Source organism: Perna viridis, chromosome 5 (assembly GCF_037379345.1).
Source record: "Perna viridis isolate PV_CMFRI_1.1 ecotype Kerala chromosome 5, ASM3737934v1, whole genome shotgun sequence".
In the NCBI taxonomy this organism is placed as follows: Eukaryota; Metazoa; Mollusca; class Bivalvia; order Mytilida; family Mytilidae; genus Perna; species Perna viridis.
In genome coordinates, this window is record NC_142449.1 from 4865345 (window position 1) to 4890768 (window position 25424).

Sequence of the window (25424 nt, forward strand, 5' to 3'; positions counted from 1 at the left end):
ACTGAGATTCTGATTTTTGTATAATATACAAACACACTGTTACATTATAGCAGAACATACCCAATGTTTGAAGATACTAACAGTAAAATATTTCTACTTGTCAATTAGTGAGAAGACTGACAAATTTAAACATTTACAACATTTACAGGGGATACAGCAGTTTTAATTTACCAACAGAAAATTTAGCCTCTAAATGTCTGATTATAAGCCAGAGAAAGTGCAGATATGTTTAAAAAAAAACTTGAACCTACCAGCCTGACTCAGTCTATAACACCCAAACAAGTGAATATGATCATAGAACTTCTGAAGTTGCACAGATTTGGCCTGGGTATACCATGATGATATCCTGTTGATAACTGGGTAACTACAACTCAGGAGGAAACATACAGATGAAAAGGAACTAGCATCTTTCCAAACCAACTGGCCCTGTAATTAAAAGGTAGATGAGAAGTAATTAGCATCTTTCCAAACAAACTGGTCCTTTATTAACCAAGAGGCTCCCAGAAGCCTGAATCGCTCAACTGGTTAACTTTTTGCCTTTCAAGGGCAATCACTCTTAACAAGAAGTTGTCCAACAATGTTGACTCAAAGAAGACTATGGAAGCACTTGTAAGGATCATTTCGTCAATTGAAAGTTTCATTCATTCTTTAATAGTTTTCAAGATATTGGCTGAAAACCTGCTAATATACATAATTTTTCACCTTTCAAGGGCAATGATTCTAACTAGGAGTCATCTGACAACTTTGATCTCCACACACTTTTGTAGGCCTTATCATAAGGATCAGTTCAGCAATTAAAATTTTCTTTCCATCATAGTTTTCAAGATATTGGTTGAAAACTGTAAAAACAAACATTTTTCACCTTTCTAGGGCAAGAACTCTAACAAGGAGTAGTAGGACAACTTATAGTCGGCGTCACATAAATAACATACTGTTAAAATTTGAATAAAAATATTTTCTACGACTTTATTGACACCTACCGTCGTTTAAATTGTCTTAAATGACTTGCTCATTCGTTTAGCCAAACGGCTTCTCCCTAAACATTGAATCGTTAAATTCCGGTCAGATTTTAATTCTAGGTGCCAATATTTACATTGTAAAAAGTCGGCCATGTTTACAGTGATCGGGTTGCTAGGAGATGTTGTTTACGTTTAAATGGTTTGTCCAAAAACCGAAGAACCCAGAATGCACTTCTGCGTTATTTCGGACATCTCGGATTTATTTTACGCGAACAACGTACAATACCGAGAAGTTGATCAAGCAGACGATTGTCACCGGAGTTCGACGGGAACTTACGAACTTCGTTTGTAAACAAATCGTCCCGTAAAAACCAACATGGCGGATATTAGTATGGGATTTTCCCGTAAGGATTTGTTACGCATGATTTAAGCTAATAAGCGACTTGTTTTTGAGAAGCTGTTTGGCTAAACGAATGAGCAAGTCATTTAAGACAATTTAAATGACGGTTGGTGTCAATAAAGTCGTAGAAAATATTTTTATTCAAATTTTAACAGTATGTTATTTATGTGACGCCGAGTATAGACTCATTGCAGACTTTTGTACGCCTTATAATGAGGGTCATTTTGGCAATTGATAGAATTTGTCCAGAGATAGATCTCATCATGCTGAACACTTTAAGCCACATCAAATTTTGGCCAAACTTAATGGTTTTGGAGATATATGCAAAAACTTCTGACCTTAATGTTCTATTTTTAGTAACAGCAGCTAAGTTTTCAGAGGAATCAAAAATCCCCAAATCACTTCTATGCAGAATATCCCAAGAAAATTTATACCAAGTTTGGTTCTAACTGATCAAGCATTTCTGTGGAGAAGATTTTTGAAAGAAATAACATTAAAATAGGAAAAAAACATAAAAAATGGCAATAACTCCCACAAAAGTTAACAGATTGAAACAAAAATTTGACCAGAGATAGATCTCATCATGCTGAACACTTTTAACCATGACAGAATCGGCTAAACCTAATGGTTTGGGAGATATATTGGAAAAACTACTGTCTGACTCTAATGTTCTATTTTTAGTAACAGCGGCCCAGTTTTTCGATGGATCAAAAATCTCCACATCAGTTCTACGCAAAATACTCCAAGGAACATTCAAACCAAGTTCAATTCTAATTGGTCAAGTAGTGTCAGGAGTTTTGAAAAATTGTTAACGATGACGACAATGGCAACCAAGTAATGGCAATAATAAAAAGAAATGCTTTGTTATGCACAACAGAAATTGATCTGGTGGTCACATATTAGCTCAACATTCTATTTTCACATGGATATTGGCTATAAATACTGATTAATTATAATTGAACTAAACTTGTATTTCACAATCAAAATCATTGTGTTAAAATTTCAATAGATAAGAAAGCATGATTCTTTAGTCATTATCCTGGAAACAAAATAGTGACAGACCAACCTAAGAATCACTCACTATACATAGGTACAACAACAGTTAGTTACAATTATTACCAAACTTTTTTATTACCTTGTTGGCCCTTTTAAGGAGAAGCAGACCACACAAAAAGTAATACATTCCCTCAGCTTCACCCAACACAGCAGTCCATTCAGGTTTCTGGGACTTTATCCTCAATGCTTCTTGCAGAGCTTGATCCAATCTAAGGGCATATTAAATTCAATTCAAAAGACAATTCATCTTTTTAATTTAAAAGAAAACTTTTTTTTGAACTTCAATTGTTCCATATTAACAGATTGAAGACAAATTTATGTCAACAAAATCTGTGATGACAAAATTGATAATTTGCACCATATTTTAATAATAAGTACATGTACTACACAAACCATTTACACATAATATCAGTTTTTAACATCATCCTGTAATATTATTTGTCCTATACTACAATACTATTCATAGGAGAGGAAGCAGATATTTCATGCAGGTAGAAAGTAGACAATAACGAACATTACGCCCTACCCTACTAATTCAGAAAGTTGACAATGGAGAGCAACCAAAATCTCTTACAAAATATACCCCATCTATATTAAGCCACACATCAAATTTGAAATCAATCCATTCGTTAGGACCAATAATTTTGTGACAAAATTTTTATCATTTGAAACAGGAAGTTGATAGTAGACAGAAACCAAAATCACTAACAACATATGCCCTATCTAAATGAAGCCATACATTAAATTTGAAATAAATCAATCCATTTTGTGCCGAGATAACTGAGGAAATTCAGATGGATGGACAAGGTAATTCCAATACAGGTGTAAGAACTTTGTATTCTACTTACAGATAAAGAGACTGAGAACAGGTTACAATTTCTTTCTCTTTGATTTGTAGATACACAAGGTTACACAGAATTGTCAAGCGATGTGAATGAAATGAAGTGTCAGTGTGACATCTCTCTTGCCTTAAATAACCCTGAAAGTAGACATACATACCATTGACATTAGTGCTTGACACATAAAATAGAAACATCATTTAATAAGATCTAATGTAATGATAATACTCCACATGGCACAATTCAACAGCAGAGATCAAACCCTGACAAATAGTACAACATATTGTAAAAATCAGGCAATGAGTGGCACATCATTTATCTCAATTTGGGTCTTTTATGCCTAAAATATATTCTAGAAAACATCCATTAAGTTATTTAAATTTATACCAAAGCTTTTGTGCCATAGATATTTTGTGACTGATTATATAGGGAAAAACTAAGGGAAAATTTTCCCACCGTTTTTCCATAGTGTATTGCAACTAAATCTGACCTTTAAATATCTTAAAAAGGCAAAGTTTACAAACACTTTGATGGATATTTCTGGAGGTTATGAGGTATAAATACTTGGATAATACAATATAGTTTCTGCATTTTTATTCTCTTTTTATTCTTCATGTTCCAAACCTAATATACATTTTGCCTGATTCTTAGACTGAGAAGTACTTAATTAATCAATTTGTATATTTAAACATAAAATATATGAAATTGAAGCTTTACTTATTTTAGTTCAATATCCAATATCAATATAATGGTTGGATTCTGCATATCAAAAGCTCTAAGGTTTCACTTTTGTTAAAAAAATAAAGTTTAATTGGGACCTTTTGGACACTGCTGTTGAACGAAATATAAAACTGGCAAAAAAATATTTTTTTTTTCAATACATGGATAGATTCAGCATATTGAGAAACACCAAGAAAATAATCTATGAAATCAAAGATTTATTTTCTACCCTTATTTGGATCACTATTGAAAGTTTGTTTTTTAACAAGGAGAGTATAAATGCATTTCAACCCAATAATTGATGACTTTTGATTAAACCCCATCTCAGGACAATGATGACATAACAGTATAATTAATGTAATTCTATAAAACAGAGTTACCAAGACCAAGGCTTTTAGTTACATGATTCAAATTGCTCTATTTACCAGAGAAAAAAGTTGAACTTGCATGAACATACACTGGCCTACAATTTTACAGAGTAAGCTTCTGTTTTATGTAAATTTTATATCATTTAATACAGTTTATAGAGAGCGTTTCATCAAACTAGAGACTCAAGAGAGCCTGATTCGCTCACCTGGTTAACCATTTGCTTATTTGAAAAACTTGAGGAATGAGACAGGCTAAGTTAAAATCAACTAAATTGTCTAACACAGGAAATGCTTTTAATAGCATTTTCATGACCTGATCCAGAATTTTGCTAAAGGCAACAATTTTTAAATCATTTTCAAAAACCTGTCTTCCGACCCCTAAGTTTCATTTTTAGTATCGGCAGCCATATCTACTCACAGATTAAAAATTACAACAGTCATTTTGAACACAATACACTTAAGAACTTTTATGCTTATTTTCATTCAATGATCTTAAATGGTTTCTGAGAAGATTTTCCAAGTTGTACATGTGAAAAAAGAAAACCAAAACAACTGTTTCGGGGCCGTAACTCCTTCATCAGTCACTGGTTTTGAAAATTTCGGCATAGGTCCATCTCATGATGCTTAACTATTTTACCCTCTGCCAGAAATTTGCTAAAGGCAACGGTTTTTGAGTTATTTGCAAAAAAACTGCCTTCTGACCCCTATGTCTAGTAACGGCAGCCATGTTTTTTCATGGATCAAAAATCCCAATTGTCATTTTGTGCAGAACATCCTAAGGAACTATCATGCCAAATTTAAACCTGTCAGTCTTGTAGTTTCAGAGAAGAAGATTTTTGAAAATTTGTCCATGACGACGACAATGGATGCCAAGTAATGGCATAAGCTCACTTGGCCTTTGGTCAGGAGTGCTAAAAAGGGTTTTGCCAAGAACAGCATCATAAAACAGCAAGTTGAACTCTGTTCACTAGGGTCAAGTGTGGATACAATACTCAATGCTATTTAAAATCTGTTAAAAATTCATAAAACAGAATTTTATAAGTAAGAAGTCAAACTGAGTGAAAAATAAGCCTCAATATTACCCCTTTTCAGAAAACTGTACGGGCCGGTGACCCCATTTTAAATAGAAAGCTTCCTCTAGCAGCAAGTAACAATGTGTCAAAATTTCAGGAATTTGGTAAACAACTTAAAATTATCACATGGAAACCAAAACGAAAAAAAAAATAACAATGATGACAATAACCACAGCATTAAACATAATTTGACTGTAATTTTTTGCAGTCGTAAAAAATCTATTTTAAGGGACATTAATTCCACATAATGTGATGAATTGCATTCATTCTTGTCCAATATGTTGATATGCAAATGATTGCTATTATCTTGAATCTATTTAGAAGTGATGATATAAGAGCAATAACTATGCGAGATAAAAAAATTTTTTGCCCAGAGTCATTTGCGTTCATTAAGATGTACATGTATGTTAAAGTGGCAGTTTGTTTACAATTCATATTTATTATTACTTAAACAGACCTTTGATGTATTTTCACAACTTACATGAAGAACATTAATAGCATTTTCAAACCAGATGAGATTTTCAGAGAATGCCTGCGTTTTCTCTACATCGATGGTATGTCTGTAAGCATTACCAAACTTCTCCTCGTTCATGTACAGTTCAAGCAGCTTTATATGTAGGTTTACATCTGTGTAATTCTTAACCTATGATGAAAAAAGACTATGAATTAAAATAAAGCTTAGGTCACACTTTATCACCATCATGTTTGTCAGACAATAATAGGAAAATAAGTTAAAGAGCAACCTTCCCTCACAACCTGGGTTATTGAGGTCAAATATCTTTCAATAAGGGAGTGATAACTTTATTATGATTAAAACAGGTGGGGGTATAATAATAAAACTTCACCTTTACTTACAGTAAAATGGAGTGTGTTATTAAAATTTTGGATATGTTTCGACCCAACATGCTTATGACAAAGCATGACTTAACAAGCAGGGGATAATGCTTTAAATAAAAATCTTTCAGAAGAGAAAAAATGGAAGAAGCCATTAATATTTTTATAATACTTGCTTGTTTTTTTAAGTATTCCCTTTTTATTTAGGTGCAGAATTACAACTTTTCCATAAAATACATATGAGTGTTAGTGACAGATCTGTACATGATGCAGGGAAAATTAAAACATACACTACAGCTAACGACTATTTTGACAATTCCACTTGCCCACCGTGGCAAATGAAGTTGTACACACTTTGCCCACCCTTAATGCCCATGGTGAACAGACGTCCATGTGCCCACCGTGTCAGGTGGACAGTATAATATCCATGCCCATGGTATCCAGTGGATGCGTGATAACCTGTTGATTGGATTTAATCCATGATCGGCAATTTTAATATAGAGTTTAAACGGTTGACAAATAAAAGAACAATGTGTCAATCATCACCTTGACCGTGAGAATCAATTTTCTTTCATGTATAATTGGCCTCAAACCAAAATTGTGAGGCCAACAGGTGTTTACTTAGGAATTAAGATAATCAGGTTTTTATACGAATTAAATGCTTTGAACTCTATTTTTTTTCTTTTTTTTTTTCTGAAGGCCAACATCGTAATTAAGCCTGTCATTATTTGGTATCATTGAAATGTAAACCTGGACTAATCGAAAAACAAAGTTATTATAATTTTTAAAGAAATTCATAAGGCATTAATTTAGACATTTCCAGTTGCTACATGTATCATGTAAAAATATTGTGCATCTGATCAGAATGTTACAATACGATGTTCAAGAAAATCAAGTATTTGCAAACTCTACCCATTTAATGCAGTTGTATTTTCTCAGTGAAAGAACGGGTTTGAAACAAACGCATGCAACTTTAACTTTGGTCTATAATTACCCAATTTCAGTATGTGTCATTTCAAGAAAATTTGAAAGTGGGAAGATAATATATGATCCAGAAATATTGAACCGCGTAGTTCATGAGTTTTCAAATGGCAACAGATTTAACCACATATCATCAGAGCACACGTTAGCCGAATATAGTGATGGGTGAAAATTTCCCCTCTTAAGCTGAATGTGCAGTTAGTAATTAAGATTTAGCGCACAAAAGACAGTTGAATGAATTATTTCTTCTGTTTTTTCCCACTGACTTAATTTTTACTACGATTAGTTCTGTTATTATATATAACAATAGCAAACAAATTATAAATTACGATGTTCAAGAAAGTCGAGTATTCACGATCTACTATTTTACTGACGAGTTTCTTATGTAATAATTCTTAGGGGTGGCTTTTATATACTTTCCTTTTTTAAACCAATGACAAAAATGCTTTAAGTGCCTCAATTTCTTATGCAAATTTGATAAACACCTTTGTAATATCGTAGTCCAATCATTGCTTTTCACGTTTCATCAATAGGTGTGTCCCTGTATTTTGAGCATGGTATGAGATAAATTGACATTTCGTTGACACGGCAACAGTTATCGATCGACGAACAACATGTCTTATTTGCATAGATAATAAGAAGACTGAGTAATAATACACTGAAGTATTTAAAATTCTACACCGTCATTCATAAACATGCAACTTTAGAGATATATAAATATTGTTTTTATTTTTATTTTTCATAACCGCTGACGTTAAATCAAAATTTCAGACCTTTTGATTAAGACTTTTTAATTTTATTTAATTACCGAAAATCTTCGCTTATCAAAATGCACTTTTGAAAATAGATTTCCATTAAAGTGTTCTATTTTGAAATCACATTATTTTTTTAGAATCTCTTCGAACTTTATTCCAGAAACATTATTATTTTCATTTCCGAAATATTTGTTAGTTTTGGAATTTACAAACAGGTAAATGACACAAGGCCAATTGTATTTTTTTTTTAAAATAATAAAATATTCACTGTTCTTGTAAAATCATGATCAGTACAAACATTTTTTTCTATTTACAAAATGTAATAACCTTTTAATGCATTTGTGATATTTCATATCATAGCCACCTAGAAATAAAGTAAATCAATGTGTTTAAAACATTAACTTATTTAGTCAAATCTCACTAATTGTACCAGAAATAGTGTGTATTATTTGTGTAATGTCACTACTTAATACCTGAGCATGTCACACTTAGCAAATATACAGGAAGTGGTCGATCAACTGCTAATTAACGAGAAGGAATTGTTTGGTAATATTTAGATTAAAGAATTAAAAGAGACCTAATTTAATTTTCATGATTACAGAAGCGTATTAGGAACATCCAAAGTATTTTTTTTTTAAATCAAAATTTCGACATTTAACACCTCTTTTAAAATAAAAATTGTGTTTGAATAACCCAGGTATGTTTTGCATTATTTTGTATTTCACTTGTAGTTGTTGAAATGGATGCATAATAAATTATCATATTTGAGAGTAACTTTCAAATTTTAGCAAAGTTTGTAACACCCGCCCTCGATCGCTTTGATTATACATAAACATGTCCTTTCTCAAATTCCATGAAGGTCGCACTCATTGTGTATCTTATAATTTATTTTTTTATGGTTGACAAAAATAAACCAATTTATAATTCCTCAATCTTAGTACATATAAACGTCTAATCATGATTAAGTCACTTATGTGTATATGTCTTCTCTGGTACTTGTAAATGCCATTTTCTTATACGCGCAGGTTGACTGTCCAGTTCTTTAAACCAGATCCTCAATATTCCTATAATTTATTACCTGTCAATCAACGATACTGCATCTTTCCTTAAAACAATACACTCGACAATTAATTTAATTGATTACCTGTCGATCAAAGGTTCAAGAAAGAACACCTGCATCTTCAGCCACAGTGAGAAATTCATAGCAACATGATGAAGTGCAGTAGAAAAAGGGGATGCAGTTGTAAATAGTTGTATCTTTCACTGGGGGTTGCACATCCAATCTTAGCTGATTTTCTTTAGGAATTTTAAATAGTATAAGCAAAAGCAGGGTGCACTTTTTTCCATCATATGGCCATAAAAGTATTTATCTCAGAACTCATCTTACAAGATTAATTGTTGTTTCCAAATTCATATATAAGTTATGTTGAACTATTGAGTATTTCTGAATACATTCTTATCCATTAAGTAACACTTGATTAACATTTAATCAAATTTTCTAATGTACATGTGATTCAATTTATTTGTTGACAAGTAATAGCGCTGTGATGTATTCAAACATGCTGCTACTGTTAATTGATTAACTGTCAGTTAAAGAGATCACATGGCACCTGTCAAAGATTACCGCGGGTACTTTGTTATAATTCATTTATTGGCAAATGATCACCCTTCTCTGCTTTAATCCCCGCCTTACAGGTAATTGATGACTGTCAATTATGAAGCTCTTTTGACACCTGTGAAATATTTGTTACCGCAAGTTCATACAATTATATACCTTCTTATAATACAACAGGTAATACAACAGGACCGTAATATTTATTACATAAGAATAAGTTTTAATTCCAATTCCTGTTATAACTAAACAAGATTTAAAAATGACAACCAAAATGTGTGGGCAACCTGGACAGAGATCAACCACGTGTCCACAGTGGGCTGGTGGGAACGTGTCTAAGGGTGGACACAAATTGACCACCATAGCCCACACCCAACGTGGGAATAAGGAATCGTCAAAATAGCTGTTAGCTGTAGTGTATCTTAATCCTGTTCATATTGTACCGTGTGCAACAATTACATGAGAAAAGGTATTGATTTGGTGTCATCCTAATAAATAATTAAAAAATGGTAGGGATGTATTCCTTGTGGCTTCAAAAATTGTTCTGCTTTCACTTATGTTAAAAAACCTAGAACTCAATCTCAAACACAGTGAAGGCTCCAAAAAAGAGTAAACTTAGTAGTTCAGAATGGCATAAACACCCAGCTATAGCTGAATCTACATTTGTACAATACTATTCAATGTCCAAATTTCTAAAGATAAAATGAACTTACAAGTTGTTTGGCATAAAAATCTTCCATATCTTCAAAGTTAGCAGCACCCATCATTATTCTTTCCTATAAAAAACATAACACAGTTTAATTTAGAATAAAAACATTTACGCATAAAACTACAACACAAGATTTTACATATAGGTTTGACACAATGTTCAGCTCTGCAAAACAAAATAGTGATTCTGCTGGATCATAAGTTGCAAGTTAATATAGTACAATTTACCTTAAGTCTGAAGACAACTGGACTGTTTGGATGAGCTCTCTCAGCCTGTTCAACCCAATACTGAAATATGAATTAATCATCAGATGCTAAAATATTTTGTAACAAACTACATTTAGTTTTTCAACAAAGCCTAACAAATGAAGAATATTTAAAAGGTAACACACATAAAGCAAACCATCAAATGAACATTGTAAATGTGAAAAATTCATAGAAAACACCTTCAAACAGGAAGATGTGTGGAAAACATGAAAAAGGAAGACACAGCACCAAGTCAAAGCTGCATATCCAGAACCAGGAGCAGAAAAAGTTATATGCATTTGTATATTATCATTGGTAGAGTATTATTTTACATTAACAAGCTCATGCAATGTAATACAGTGGATTCCGCTTAATTGCATAGCCTATTTGCCAGTAAAAATTATGCAAATAACCGGGCTATTCTTATAACCGAAATTACGATTTTACCGAAAGTGTGAGTTCAGGTAAGACGATGATACTGTGGATCAACCAGGGATATCACTGTTCAACATTTCTGATCTGGTATTTAATTGTTATAGACCTTCTCATTGTATCGTTCTTTTATCAATAAACAATAATATATATTGTGTTTGTCTTGTTTATTGACCTTCTTTACGTTGTGTGTATTTTTAAGTAAAACCACGTGTTTCTCATCTATAAATAGTCAAGTAATTTCCAGACCTTTCTATGAAAGAAAATCCCATATTTCATATTTCAGCCAGGATTCAGTGTAATACTCATCAATGTTTGCAGTTTCTGGGCTTTTGAAATGGTCTGCACGTTTTTATTCCTCTGTTCAATCACCGTTGTACACTGATAGTTGTGTATTATACGTGTCATTGACCTCGATATATTCTGTGGATAGTATGGGGCACCTTAGGGTAGTTGAATTTCATTAGACATTGTACTGAATGAATGATGACTTTTAATTTTCGGTTGATATTTATGCCTAATAACCCAAGCTCACTAAAAACTGTTCAGCTCATTAAAGAAAATTAAATTTACATTGATATCATTTGTAGTTGGAAGAATTTAAATAGGGACCAAAAATACCCCAAGCTGAACCCCAAGCCGCATCATAAGGTGATGTTTGGCATGTGGTCAGAAGTCATTGTTCACATAGGTGCTTGTTTATTTTAATGTAATTAGAAATCATTTAAATTGTCTTTTATGTCAATTATGTTTTTAATCCATTATTAACACCTCCTAATTGATGATAATCTAGTTTTTACAACAATAAATATGATTGACATATTTATGACCTGAAGGCTTAAAATAGAATTTGGGAAAACCTGTCTTTACCTGGATGAGGCAAAATTCTCTATGCAATAAACCGAAATGCACCTGCAAGGCCTATGCAAATAAGCGATTTTTTCCCTAATAGAATAATAGGAAATGGTTTTCTGCAGGAGAAAATTATGCTAAGAACCGAAATATGAAATAAAGCGATATGCGATTAAGTGGAGTCGACTGTACCTGCTAGGTACAGTATTTACCAAAGAGATGTAATAACCCTACTACAAGACATACAAAAACCAACTTAAAAACCTACCTTCAGTCTCCCAACATCTACATTCTTACTTAAAAACCTACCTTCAGTCTCCCAACATCTACATTCTTCAATGCACTATACAACTCACAAACTGAAATAAAAATACTGAATTAATAGTATGATTTAAAATCTTTAGTATCAGAAAATTACTGTGTTTTACCATTATTTACATCAAATAGAAGTAACTCAGCCTGTTGCTTATCACTTAGAAAATTGGCATTTGAGAACAACAGAAGTTTGAATGTCATAATTTAAGAAAACATGTTGCATTATACTGAAATGGTTCATCAAGGGTAACATTTAAGGTGAATTTGGGTTTCTGTGTTACAATACACCAACCTAGCAATAAAATACTTATCGTGATACAAGGGTGACAACAGCATGTTGTCCCATCTATTTTCTTCAATTTGGAATAAAAAATATTCATCAGATTTACAAATGATGAATTCAGTTGAAGCTAGGTTTCATGGTTAAAGTCTATAACTTTGTTCAAAACAAAGATTAATGGATTTTTCAAGACATGACATGTTGCATAGCAATTTCATCATTTGTTTGAAAAAAAAAAAGTTATATTTTGACCTGTATTATATCTAAACCCCAATAAAATGTATCATATCGTGATAAATTGTTTCATCATTAAACACAGACCAAATGCACATCAGGGACTGAAGCCAGAACAGGATTGCTGTACATAGCCATAGGTTCCCCATGACAGAAAAAACAATTGATCTTATGGGAATGGCTAAACAGTAACGATTTAAAAACATTCTATCAAACAAACCAAATTTTGTGTAGAACTATCCTGGGAAATATGGACAGAATGCCTATAACCCTGATGTTCCAGCAGAGAGCAATTAAAAAACAAAACATACTTACTTTTCAAAATCAGATCCTTTTGCTTGTTGTCAATTTCATATGATCTGGAAAAAGTGGGTAATAATGTCACATCATTAGTTAGAAGTACAAATACCTCCTAAATGAAAGATCAATCCGCTCTAAATATAAATACTACAACAGATGAATAATTGTTACAAAATAAGTGTGGTCTGGTCAATTTAGGTGCTGGAACTTGAAAAGTTGGTTAGAAACATCCGAACAGTGCATTGAATTTGTCAATTTCAAAGCCCTATTTGGTATGAAGTAAAAACTGTCCAAAAGCTAAATTATATCCATATGTCAATGTCTACTGCTGAATGAAATTTGCTTTTGTAATTACACTGTATATGTTACTAAAACAAGATGTTGCAGGCTACTTTGTGCTAAGAATACTCCCACTCAACCATTTCAGTCAAGTTATCATGCAAAAGCAATAAATCAAATATCTAAGCATTCCCTGTAATACAAGCTGAGAAATCTGTTATGAAAATTTCAATTATGTACCAACTGAAAAATTAATAAGTCGTTTGGTAAACAGGAAACAGATGAGTAAGGAACCTGAACAAAAGAAACACTCTACAAATCATCGTGCAAAAGCAATATACCAAATATCTAGGCATTCCTTCCAATAGACACAGAAATCTGTTACAAAAGGTGTAATGGACAGTCAAGGTGATTGCAATATAACAATATGTAGATAATATCATTGAAAATTTTAAATAGTTAACAAAATTACCTACTTTTTTTACTTTTTTCAAAATGGGTCTTTAGATTATATTGTCTGCATAAAATTCAAAATATTATTTTTTTTAAAAAGCAGGCTAAAAGTAATATTTGAATCATCAATTCTGAATTGAAATCATAACATAGGGCCAAAATTAGGTCTTAATCCCCTTACTCCTTTGTGGTCTTAATTCAAGAGCCAACATATTTTTATTACTAAGGGAAAACTGGTCTGATGAATTTCATTATTGCCCACTTCTTTAATTATATCATTTTCAAAAATTCATAATAATAGACTTCTTTGTTGACAGAGTGTAACTAAAGAAATGCTCTAAGGAATGAACATTGGATCAGCTAAAATGAAGGATAAAATTTGTCTTTAGGAACATAAAATGGCAGATAAATAAAATAAAGGACATACAGTAGTTCATGAAGGATAAGAAGATAAATCTTTTGAATAGCAGTGTCATTGTGTATTGTTTGCTTTGATAAAATTGTAAATTGGTAAGTTTGGGTATAAAGAAACATCTTTCCAGTAACCTGACTGACTGTTTTTCAACTGTAATCCCTAACCTTTTTTATCGAAATTTTCCACAAAATTCATTTTCAACAGTGATGTTCCTGATCACAATGTTTTCATTTATCCAACCACTAGATAGCATGTAAAACATATATTGTATGGTATTCACATAAACTAATTAAAGTGGCTAACCAGAAATGAAGGTTTTTAAAATACTAGGTCAGGTTCTCAAGCTTAGAAAATCAGTCCTGGATTTGTCAAAAAGTTCTTAAAATTTACTGATCTAGTGACCATTATTTGGCATGTTATGGAAAACACACAAGTTTCCATTAAGGCCTTATAACATTATGAAACTGCTCCAAAGCATCGGTATACAATGGTTGTTTTTCATTTGGCATTTTTCATTCTCTATTCCATTCTTCAATGGCATTGTCATATAAATTTGATATCAATATTTTGCCATACCCACCTTTTATAACTAGCAATAGCCTGCTCATTATAGTTAAGACCCTCTAAGATCTGTCCCATCAATTTATGAGCTTGTGGAACATTTTCTCTACAGCTGATGTAAGTTGTTAGATACCTGAAAGAGTAGGACACTCTCAACAATCCTTAATTTTTTTTTAAATTATCTCACAAGTAATTAGCAAACTTATATATAATTAATTAGGTAATACACAGGGTGTAAAGGATTACCTCCCTTTTGCAGAGTTAATACACCTTTTCCTGATATCTGTTCAAATATCTTGTAAACCCACAAAATCAGATTTGCAAAAAATTGCCATTTCTTGACAGGAAATATTAAAGTCTGAATGTGCCTACAACACTAACCAGTCAAAAACTTGATAAAAAAATAGTTTTGCCTACCTACAGACCCTAACTTTTAAGAGCATGCTATGAGAAACATAGATTTTTGTTCATGGCTTAATTCATCCTTTACAGTGTACTTAACTTTTGAATGCCATTTAGATTTAGGTAAGAACAAAAATTGTTTTGTTACATTTTAAGTCTGTGATAGGTACAGTACATACATGTATTGTAGTTGACCCTGTGTTTACAGACATTTTTTGCTTCTAAACTCAAACAAGGTTTTAGGTTTAAATTGAATGAATTAAAATGACTCATTTTTTTATGTTTGGTTGTATAAAATGTATTTGGTTGATTTCTGTTGGTGCCCAGGGTTCGACACTAACAGTAGTCTGATAGTCTTGTGCCACCCTAAATTGAGAGAGGACTACCGGTACCTAGAAATTTTAATGGGTAGTCCTATGGGCTACCTTAATTTATTCTTAAAATCATACTATACCTAAAGACAAGGCTGTAAGATTATTTTGAGGACTACCAAATTTATTGATCAGAAAGTCCTTTGGGCTACCTAGCTAAAAAAAGTTAGTGTCAAACCCTGGGTGACACAATTCAGTGTTCTAGGATTCCACAATCCTGTCACAGGGGCAAGTGTAATTAAGGTGAGGATAAATTGTTTTCATGCTCTGTTTTCCCTTTGGCAAGTAAAAAATTTGAATTTTTGAAAAGATTTGTGATGTTCGCAAAACATACTTTAACTGTGGGAAAGTTAATCATTTATAGTTTTCCTGTGGAAACCTAGGATTTTGAAAAATCCTAGAACACGGCACATGATATGACTATTAGAGTAATTCATTAAATACCTTTTAGCTGTTTCAAAATCAGCAGCTTCATAAAACAATAAAGATATCTGATATCCCCTAGAACTTTTCTGAAATAGAATAGACATAATGAAGAATATATGGCACAAACTTATAGTAAAGCTACATTGTAGCTTTGAAGTCTGAGGTTGTTCTGTTGTCATTAACAATCAACATGTACATTGTGAAGTCCACCATTAAATGGACTATAGTGATGTGCGAAAATTTGTTAACTCCCACATTTAGTTACAACAAATGATTCGAGACAAAATTTCTTTCAGCATCTGAGGTTATTTTTTAGTGTAGCAGAAATGGCTGGGTAGTTACATTGTTCCATTGAGTTTGATAAGCTATACAGGGTTTTAGCCAGGATTTTAAAACCATTCACTTTTGCATGCGCAAAAATTCAACCCCTAAAATACATGTAACAGTACTACTTCAGATGAGAAAGACATATTGACCTACTTTATATAATTTTAGTGGTCCTATTTACTTATGCTGAAAATTTTATTTTGATATTCATGTATAAATTTTCAATATCAACTTTTAATCTGCATTATCATCATCCAAGAGACTAAAAACCATTTAATTTCTGGCAAACAGCATGAACCATGTAACATTTTGTTTCATTGTTTTCTATTGCTTTCATGTAATTCAAAAATTGCAATAATTGTTGAAAACTGCAACCTGTGACGTTATAATATTTTTGTTACTATTTTATTCTATTACAAACTCCCTGCTTGATATCAGGATATAAGGACACATTTGTATTGAGTGAGTCATTCAGTCTTACTTTATTCTCCATGATGGCATCACATCTATTTCATTACCATGTGTGCTATTTTTAGACTAGGGTAATTTTCCATTCTATTTATTTACTGCTTTTCCCCCCGCAAAAAACAAAAAAAAAAACAAATGCCAATTAGGTACCAGTAAACAAAAGCTAGCCATTTTCTTTTGTCAATTATAGCATGTATGTGTTAAAGGTACCACCTGATGAAAATTACCACTGTTTCTTGATTAGGAAACATTCTTTTATCAGGTAAATCAGTTTCTGAAATTAGAATGATTTAGGGAGACTATCAATTCTTCAACTTTGCATTTAGCCATGTGCACAACATGGCAGGGTAGATTTACTGTTAACCATTGTCAAATTTGATTGGCTCAATAGATATACACATTCTGATTTACACCTCCCACTGAAATTTCTTTGTTGGTGATTAATTAGTAATTAAATGGATACATTGTATATCATTTGGGCTACTGACAATCAATGTCAAAATAACCTTTGACTGGCTTTAGTCATAAATTTGTAAGGCTTAGCAGCAAGGGTCCCGAAACGGTAAAAAATGCAGGTCAATCATTGGTCAATAATTAATTTCTGCTGCACAATTAATTTTACAAATATTTTCAAGTTAACAGGTCTAAATTTTGTAGAACGACCGGTGTAAACAATTGCATGTTGCACATGATATTTTATTCAAAATTTCAGTTACCTCCCTTACAATTTCAATAATTTTCTATATCTTCAACAGTAAAGGACATTTTCCTTAAGTTGTACTTGCAATAATTATAGGAAATGATATTCCTTTAATTGGAGCAATATTGAATATTTGTAACATTTCATGTAACATTTCACCTCACAGCATGTCATTAATGTAAAGAATCTCTTGCCCTTATCACCACTATGAGTTAATATGCTGCCTCACTGCAAGAACATTGATGAATTTTGTCCACACAACAACCTGATCATATTGAAACTGAATTCTTAACTCTTTTATAGGGGGACATAAGGCTTCAGTAATACATTTTCAGCTCATTCACCTCTATATATATGTGTTCCATAAGATTTGTCTGTTTTTTAAAAGCACTTGGTCATCTGAGAAAGGTCTTTCAATACAATAAGGGTGTCATGCATATATTAATCATGCAATCAAATTTACTCACTTTGCAAATTATGATGCGACCCTCATTTTCAAAAGTTGGAAGGTAAGCAATAAGAATACTGACTTAACACAAACATAGAAAATCAGTCCCTTTTTGTTGAAAAAAAAAAACATGCTATGTGTTAAAGTGCCCTCTTCCATGTGCCCCTCTATTTTCACATCCTAGCCAGAACACTGATATCTGACATAAAAAATTGTCAACCCTTATAAATAACAGTCTGCAAGGTTTTATAGAAGTATAAACAATCTAACTCCTAATTGTTTATTGGAAATTAATGGTCAGGTGTGTGTCAATATTACTTGATGTGCAGACACCTGTGACTGTGATTTACATTTGTACCTGTAACTGATTAGTTATTGCACAATTAAATTAACGGTACACGAGCTGCACCATTGCATATACGAATTAATTGAAGTGACTCAGAGAATTTTCGTACATTAATTACTTGATTGAATTAAAAAAAAAGTTTGACAAATCCATCTTTTTCCCGCCATATTTCAGTAGTAACAAAAGCACATTGTGCTGAAACTACAAATCAGTCATAGTTCGTAATTATTAGTTTATCGATCAAATCTTTTAAACACAGAAGTCAATAATCAATGTAAATACAAAATGTATTCGCAATTTTCTTTTATAAACAATCAACATTTTTTTCATCACTCAGAAGTTTTCGGCTGTTTGCTGATGGGATGAAAAAGACTGAGAGATACAATGTTTTGTTTACATGTTAGAATGTCCATGTGTCGTCAAAACTGAACTCATTCACCCATTCAGTTATAACAGTGTGGGAAACCACCGCTCGCCAGCTTGCCAAATACGAGTAGATGTGTATTTTAGCGAGTTCTCATTAGCTTACACTCGCCAATTTGGAGTTCTCATTAGCTTACACTCGCCAATTTGGCGACCCTAATTTGATAGGCAAGTTCCAAGGAAAGTTAACCAGCCAACAGGTTACTACAATTCAGTAAAACATCCCTTAACATCATACATTCAAAATATGTTCCTTACATTTCAAGAAGTTTAGCTTGAATATTTCAAGTGAATTTTGGCACGATATGCTTAATTTTATTGACTTGTAAAGCATTGTTTACTATCTGCCATTTAAATTTCCGGTAAATGGGACGTGCCAAAACCTATGCAACAGTCCCAATCTTGCATTAGTATTCAAATGAGATTATCTTGGTAATTTAAGATTTGTTACCTTGCAAATTAGTTGTTTATTGTCAAAATAAAAATGAACAAGAAGCAAATGATAAACATTTTCTTGTTTCATAATGATGAATCTGTTGAAATATAACTTCATTTTTAAAATACGAGTTCAGAAATGGAATACTTACTTGGTTACTGTAAAGTACATGAAAAACTTCAATGAGAGGGAATATTTGAAAATGGAAGTTTTTGATAAATTTAAATCCAAGAGAAAACAGATGATAGTACAGAAAAAAAAATTGGCTAGTTGAATTTCTATTTGGCTAGCAAGATCAATATTCCACTAGCCAGAATGGCAAGTTGGGGAAAAAAATGGTTTCCCACACTGTTATAATGTAAAAGACAGAGTATGTAGTGATACATATGTGTATCACAAATTCCAATATTTATCTTTAAATAACTACAAAAAAGATGGCCTTCTTTAAAGTTTATTCTTGATCTGGCCATGTTAAAAACTGACACAAAGTCTGCTGAAGTTAAATAAAAACACAGGCTGTCAAAATTACTGGACCCTTGCTTTGCAGTCTTCTTGCCCCTTGTCTGACACCTTGAAAATATGGCATTTGAAAAATTAAAGTGGCGAATTTGGTTAAAAAATGTTTGTCATTTCAAGTTTTGAAGATAATTAGTTATTGGCTAAAATGATGAGGGCTAACTAAATCAATGATTAGTAACCCTGGAAAAGCCAATTCACATACAAGGAAAACATTTCTCTAGGGAAGTTTAAACAGAATATAACACAGAGTGGCATATAAGCCCTACGATCTGGAATGAATCTTGAAGTTTTAATTTGTTTAAAAAAAAAGACCAACTTATCACATATACGTGTACCAGTACATTATCATCATCTTTTCATTAAACAGCTTAATAGTGAAAATGGACAGTCTACACCTTCAAAATGTATCAAAGGGAGAATGGTGCCCATCGTGAATTTGAATGGTCCATTACGACAGTAGCTGGTTCTTAACAAAACCTCTGCCACTAGTTGTTTTTATTTAAAAAAAAAAAAAAAAAAGTTCTGAAAACAGAAACTGTTACATGTATTTATGCTAACAACAATATTTTTTTGGTTCTTGATAAGGTGCCAGTATTCACCAAGGACTCATGAAAACTATCTGATTTGTCAAGTTATATATATAATACTTTGCATCAAAAGAAGGCTGATAAGGGGTTCCAATTCATGAATTTACTCTTAACATCTGCCATTTTAAAAATGTCACACAAAGATTTGATTAGCTCCAACACTAAGTGATTATATGAACTTGTGTTTTTTCAGGAACTTTTGGGGGCACCATTTCACCTGTCTTATATTTCATTAGAATGGTACATTTGTATAGCACAAAAAATGTAGTCCCTTTTATTTCTGTCTTAGACCTCAGTTCCTTATGTATTTAGATTTTGCTTTTAAATACAGAGAAAGTAATTATAAAATCATACTGACCACTAAAGAAATTTTCGTCTAAGCAAAACATGATATGTTAATGCCTTGAGTTATTCAAAAACACCGCCTAGACAAAACATTTCTCAGACATATACAATATGCATGTTAATTGTTTGGAACTACTCACACATTTTCAAAGAAACTACTTCCTGTTGATGTGATTATGTTAAAACCTTGCATTCAATGCCACATTTAATATTAAAATATTTGGATGTCATCTGCTTGCTCCCAACCCTAATCCAATGTGGCAAGTATGACATAAGTCTACTTCATTTGAAAGGGAACCTAGTACTTAATGGTTGTTGACACATAAAAAAGGTGAATTGCAATAGCCAATACATATTTTCATATCATCCATGGAACTTTCCTTTTACATGTACGTCTGGTTTAAGGCTCAAAACAATCTGATAAAAAATGAACCTTTAATTTTATCAGTGAACAGCCTCAACACTGACAACAGCCTTGAACAGCCTTCAACAGGGCCGCGGGAGAGAAAGAGAATGACAAATTACTTGGGAACCACAATATCTATTTTTAAGGGTAAATATAGAAACATAGAGAACAATGCCCTTGTCTTGAATAAAGATTCTACCTCTCTATCTGGGATCTGTGATACATATCTTTCTACGTCTTTCTTGTTTCGCTTTGCCATTTCTTCTTTCAATTTTCGTTCATGCCGGCTAAGACCTTTAAAAGTATTGACCAATTGAAATGTTTCACTTATTCTACTTTCAAAGATAACCAATCAAAAGCGATATTACATATGAAAAGAAATTAGAGGTGTACCGAAAAAAACAGAAAGTTTCCGAGTTTTCGCAGGTCCCGCGCAATTTTAAAATCGGTTTTCCTAAATAATATGAAGTTTTTTGAGTTACAGACGATTGACAGTCCAGCATATATAGATTTTTATAATGATTTTGAATTCTTTTGTAGTATACCTCATATTTTGTTTTCGGACTCAAAAAAGAAGGGGCGGATCCAAACTCTGAACTTAATATTTCTGCTCGTATAAACCCTGGAACTTTAAATTTATATGCTAATAACTAAATGACTTTGCCTAAATTAGGTAAGTGTGGATGTTCTGCGCTTTACCTACTCTTTCAAACTCCTTAGATGCAGTCACATGGAGGCAATCCTTTTATCTTTAGTTCAGGAAAAACATTTATGGAGAGAAAATCTTTATCTATACATTATAACAGCACTAAATTAATGATATATTTAAGAGAAACAGAGAATACTGCATGTCTTGTTTGAAATTGCTTTATATTGTAATATGCGTGATAACCAGCAGACAGAATGCGTCATTTATTTTTACCTTTTAACTTTTCGTCACTGTATGTATAAGACCGAAATCTATCCTTAGAACTATTTTAGTTTTGTAATGATGAACATGTACATTTTATATTCTGCACATATCGTTCTATAATTTTACTTTTCCTGTTTATTAATATCGAAATGATTTTATTTTAAACCAATTTTAGTATTGGTGTACTTCAACTGGAGGAAGATATAGAAAAAAAAAGACAAGGGCAGAGTTTATATTTATTTAAAATATACACACCCTGTAAGGGCTTACAAAAGGCGGGTATCAAGTCTACTACCATTTGCTCATTTTATGGGTCCAAATTTACATTTTTCAAAAGGGAGTTTCAAATTCTGGAAACCCCTTAGATTTCATTGTTAACCACAAAAGGGGTGCCGGCTTAATTATGGTGTTTGTTAAGAAGAGAAATAGCCATTTTTTATTTCACTCATAAAATTACTTTTTTGGAAGCACCATATTCAGCCCTTGATTTATTAACATTTTCTTGCAGTAGTTATTTTGAGTCGGTGGATATGATAAACTCGTCCCCACAGTATTTAGCAGGCTAGTAATTGTGAGGGGGAGTCTCAGTGGCAGCTTTTGTAAATAACAATCTTGGCCTGGACAGGGACTTTATATTACATACATTGTATATACACTCCCTCGCCAGGAACATTTAGACTTACAAATTCTGGCCTCCTCTACATAGAAAATAAAAACAAATCTGACCTTCAAACAAAAGCTGGTATACAGTATATTAAATGAAAAATAAGTACTCTAGCCGTATAGCATTTGAAAATAAATTTTCTGGTTCGCAAAATTTTGAAAATAAAAATGCTGACTCGACCGAAACTGCAAGACTTTTAGAATCAAATGGTCGTCCCCTTATATATATTTCATTAAGACTACTTGAAGTAAATTTATGTTTTATTCATAAGCATTTATTTACAGTAACTCTATTTCTTCGTGTTATTTTTAAATGTAAATTTGGTTGTTTGATCTGTTAAAGCTGCATTAGCTGCCAAATTTGTTCAGTTTTGACAGACTTAAGTAAATTTCAAAAAAATTATGTTTTGTTACCATACCCCCGTAAAAAACTCCACAAATCACGTAAGAGAAAGAGTCCGTTCTGTCAAGATATTTTCCCTTTAACTTTCTCAAAATTAAGTGTTATTTTTATATCAAAATGTACCGTTTAATATAGGCTTAACGAATGTAAAACTTTTTTGACATATATTTATCACTTAGAGAAAAAAATAACATTGTTTGTTCCTACATCCGATATCAAATTGAAAATTTCATGCTAGAAAAAGTTCGTCATGTGAAATTCTGAACTCATTTCTGAACATGTTTCAAAAACAACGTACATCAAAATATACCAAAATGTTTAAGCTTTAAGAATATGTTAAGGATTTGTGACAGACATGAATTAAAATCCAGACATTTAATGTTTTCTTACCGTACCCACGTAAAAAAAAAGATATAATACATATCACAGAACAAGTCCGTCCTGTCAAGATTTTCCACTTTAACTGACTCAAAATGAAATAATTTTTATACCGAAATGCACCTATTAGTATAAGCCTTAAGAATAAGTAAACATTATTTGCCAATCATGACACATTTTATGAACAACGAACTTTATTCATCAACATGTCCCCTTTTCATCGCATTTTTCTTGTCAGTAAAAGTTCGTCCCGTCAAGATTTTCGCTTTTGATTATTATTTTCCAAAAAGCTTTAAATGATTAAAAAGCACTTTTATTCTTCTTTAGAAATCCTTTTAATTTTTGAATGCCATTAAATAAAACAAATATTACAGCCAAAAATGTGCCGGAAAATGCCCGTCCTGTCTTTAGACCAACACGTAAATTTCAAAAGGATCCTTGCGTTATATTCGAACTTTTTTTACGGCTAGAGTCCGTCGGCCTTCCTTGCCATTGAATAACCACTTTCGATATCTTATTAAAGAAGCGACCCTTACAGCACATGCGCGGATTAAGGTCACCAGAAGTCATATGCATACGAATTTTATCTATGCCAATTTGTTGTCTTGCAAGACAAAAAATATATAGACACCTATTTCATGTGTTTAAGGCATTTTATTCGTGGATATCAAATGAAATTATACAGGAAAAGTACAATTTAGTAGAAATAATTCAAAGTTAAGGTATATTTCAACAGAAACAAAAACTTCCGAAAATGACAGCTAATGCAGCTTTAATATAAAATATAGAATATATTCCAGAAATCACATTTTTTGTGGTATTTAAAAAAAAAAACTTACCATTATGTCCATGCCAGCCAATTTAAGATTAATGACATTGAAGTGAATATATCTATATGAAAACAAAATCTTGATATAATGTGACAAGAATGGACAAAGAGACGACAGGCCTACCGGGATGAAAAATGTCAGTTCAAGGCCATCCATTGGTCTTAAATGAACAAAGAGAAAACCCTCACACCAAGGACAGGCTGCAACTGGTCATAAAAACAACATTATGCACAGATACAGAGAAATAGTTGCCCTATATACTCCAGCAACATAAAAGTAAAATGAAAATGAAAACGAAACAAGTCATACAAAGGCCAGACATTCCTGACTTGGACAGGCGCAATAATGCGGCGGGGTTAAAATACTGTGGCCTGATCACTACACCCCTTTTTAATCTGGCTATTGTTAAACACACATAAAAATCAGTTATAAAAGGTCAGAGTCCATTGTTAAAACAGAAACAAAGAAACTTTTTTTTTTTATACAACATAACAGCATAAACAATATTAACTACTAGTGGTTGACTGACATGTCACGTCCAGACCCGTTTAAACCTGCAAGAAGTTCGTGTCTTCATCGCATGTACTATTAATTAATTCCAAAAATTTCTGCTACAAGGATTTTTTCAAGTCTATTTTAAAATCCATGTCTGATATAAGAAAATAAATTGCTCTCATATAAAACAAAATGATTTTCTGATATAAAAGTAAAAAATGTTCTTTGATATAAAAAATATATATAAAAATCATTTTGTCATATAAAGAAGAAGAATGCTTTTTTTTTTGGACTGCTATAAGTGTCTTTCTCATAGTTGATATCACAAATTTATCTCAAATTTTGATATCAGAGAGTGATTTTTTGAGGATGACAATTTTGTTTCAAGTCTTGAATTTTCCTTGATTTATTGGATTGTTTCAATAAACACGAAAAATGATACTTTGTTTTCTATTCAACACATAGAAATAACAATGATATTCAGTAACACATAGAAATAACAATGATATTCAGTAACACATAGAAATGACAATGATATTCAGTAATACATATAAATGAAAGTGGTATCGAAAATGAATTTTCCTATGACAGCAAACATTTTCTATTCTTTCCTATCAATAAATACAATTTCTGATACCAATGAATGATAAATTGATATTTGAAAATCGGTTTTATTTTCTGAAATCATTATATATCTGGCCAGCTATTATCTGACTTTGTGCCATCTGGACGAACGGAATTCCAACCGCTTACATTGTAGCAGTAATTATATATATACATGTATATCATATTCTGATAACAGAAATTCAATATTTTAATACCAAGGAATCTTTTCCAGACATAAAAGAATTACACGTCTGCGATTT

The 25424-nt window shown here is 32.1% G+C and overlaps 1 protein-coding gene across 1 annotated transcript in view; it reads right to left on the reverse strand.

Annotated features, from left to right (window-relative positions):
• LOC148615689 (E3 SUMO-protein ligase RanBP2-like) overlaps nucleotides 1–21195 on the reverse strand; it is a 62079-nt gene extending 40884 nt beyond the window's left edge. The window contains exons 1-11 of the mRNA XM_088582183.1: nucleotides 21076–21195; nucleotides 15890–15957; nucleotides 14692–14805; nucleotides 12980–13023; nucleotides 12145–12194; nucleotides 10534–10593; nucleotides 10311–10373; nucleotides 5897–6058; nucleotides 3264–3394; nucleotides 2495–2624; nucleotides 252–426 (exon numbers count right to left, since the gene is read on the reverse strand). Of these exons, the coding sequence (XP_088438309.1) occupies nucleotides 252–426; nucleotides 2495–2624; nucleotides 3264–3394; nucleotides 5897–6058; nucleotides 10311–10373; nucleotides 10534–10593; nucleotides 12145–12194; nucleotides 12980–13023; nucleotides 14692–14805; nucleotides 15890–15957; nucleotides 21076–21135 (1057 nt within the window). The 5' untranslated portion in view covers nucleotides 21136–21195. The remainder of the gene's footprint in view (nucleotides 1–251; nucleotides 427–2494; nucleotides 2625–3263; nucleotides 3395–5896; nucleotides 6059–10310; nucleotides 10374–10533; nucleotides 10594–12144; nucleotides 12195–12979; nucleotides 13024–14691; nucleotides 14806–15889; nucleotides 15958–21075) is intronic.
• Nucleotides 21196–25424: the final 4229 nt, after the last annotated feature.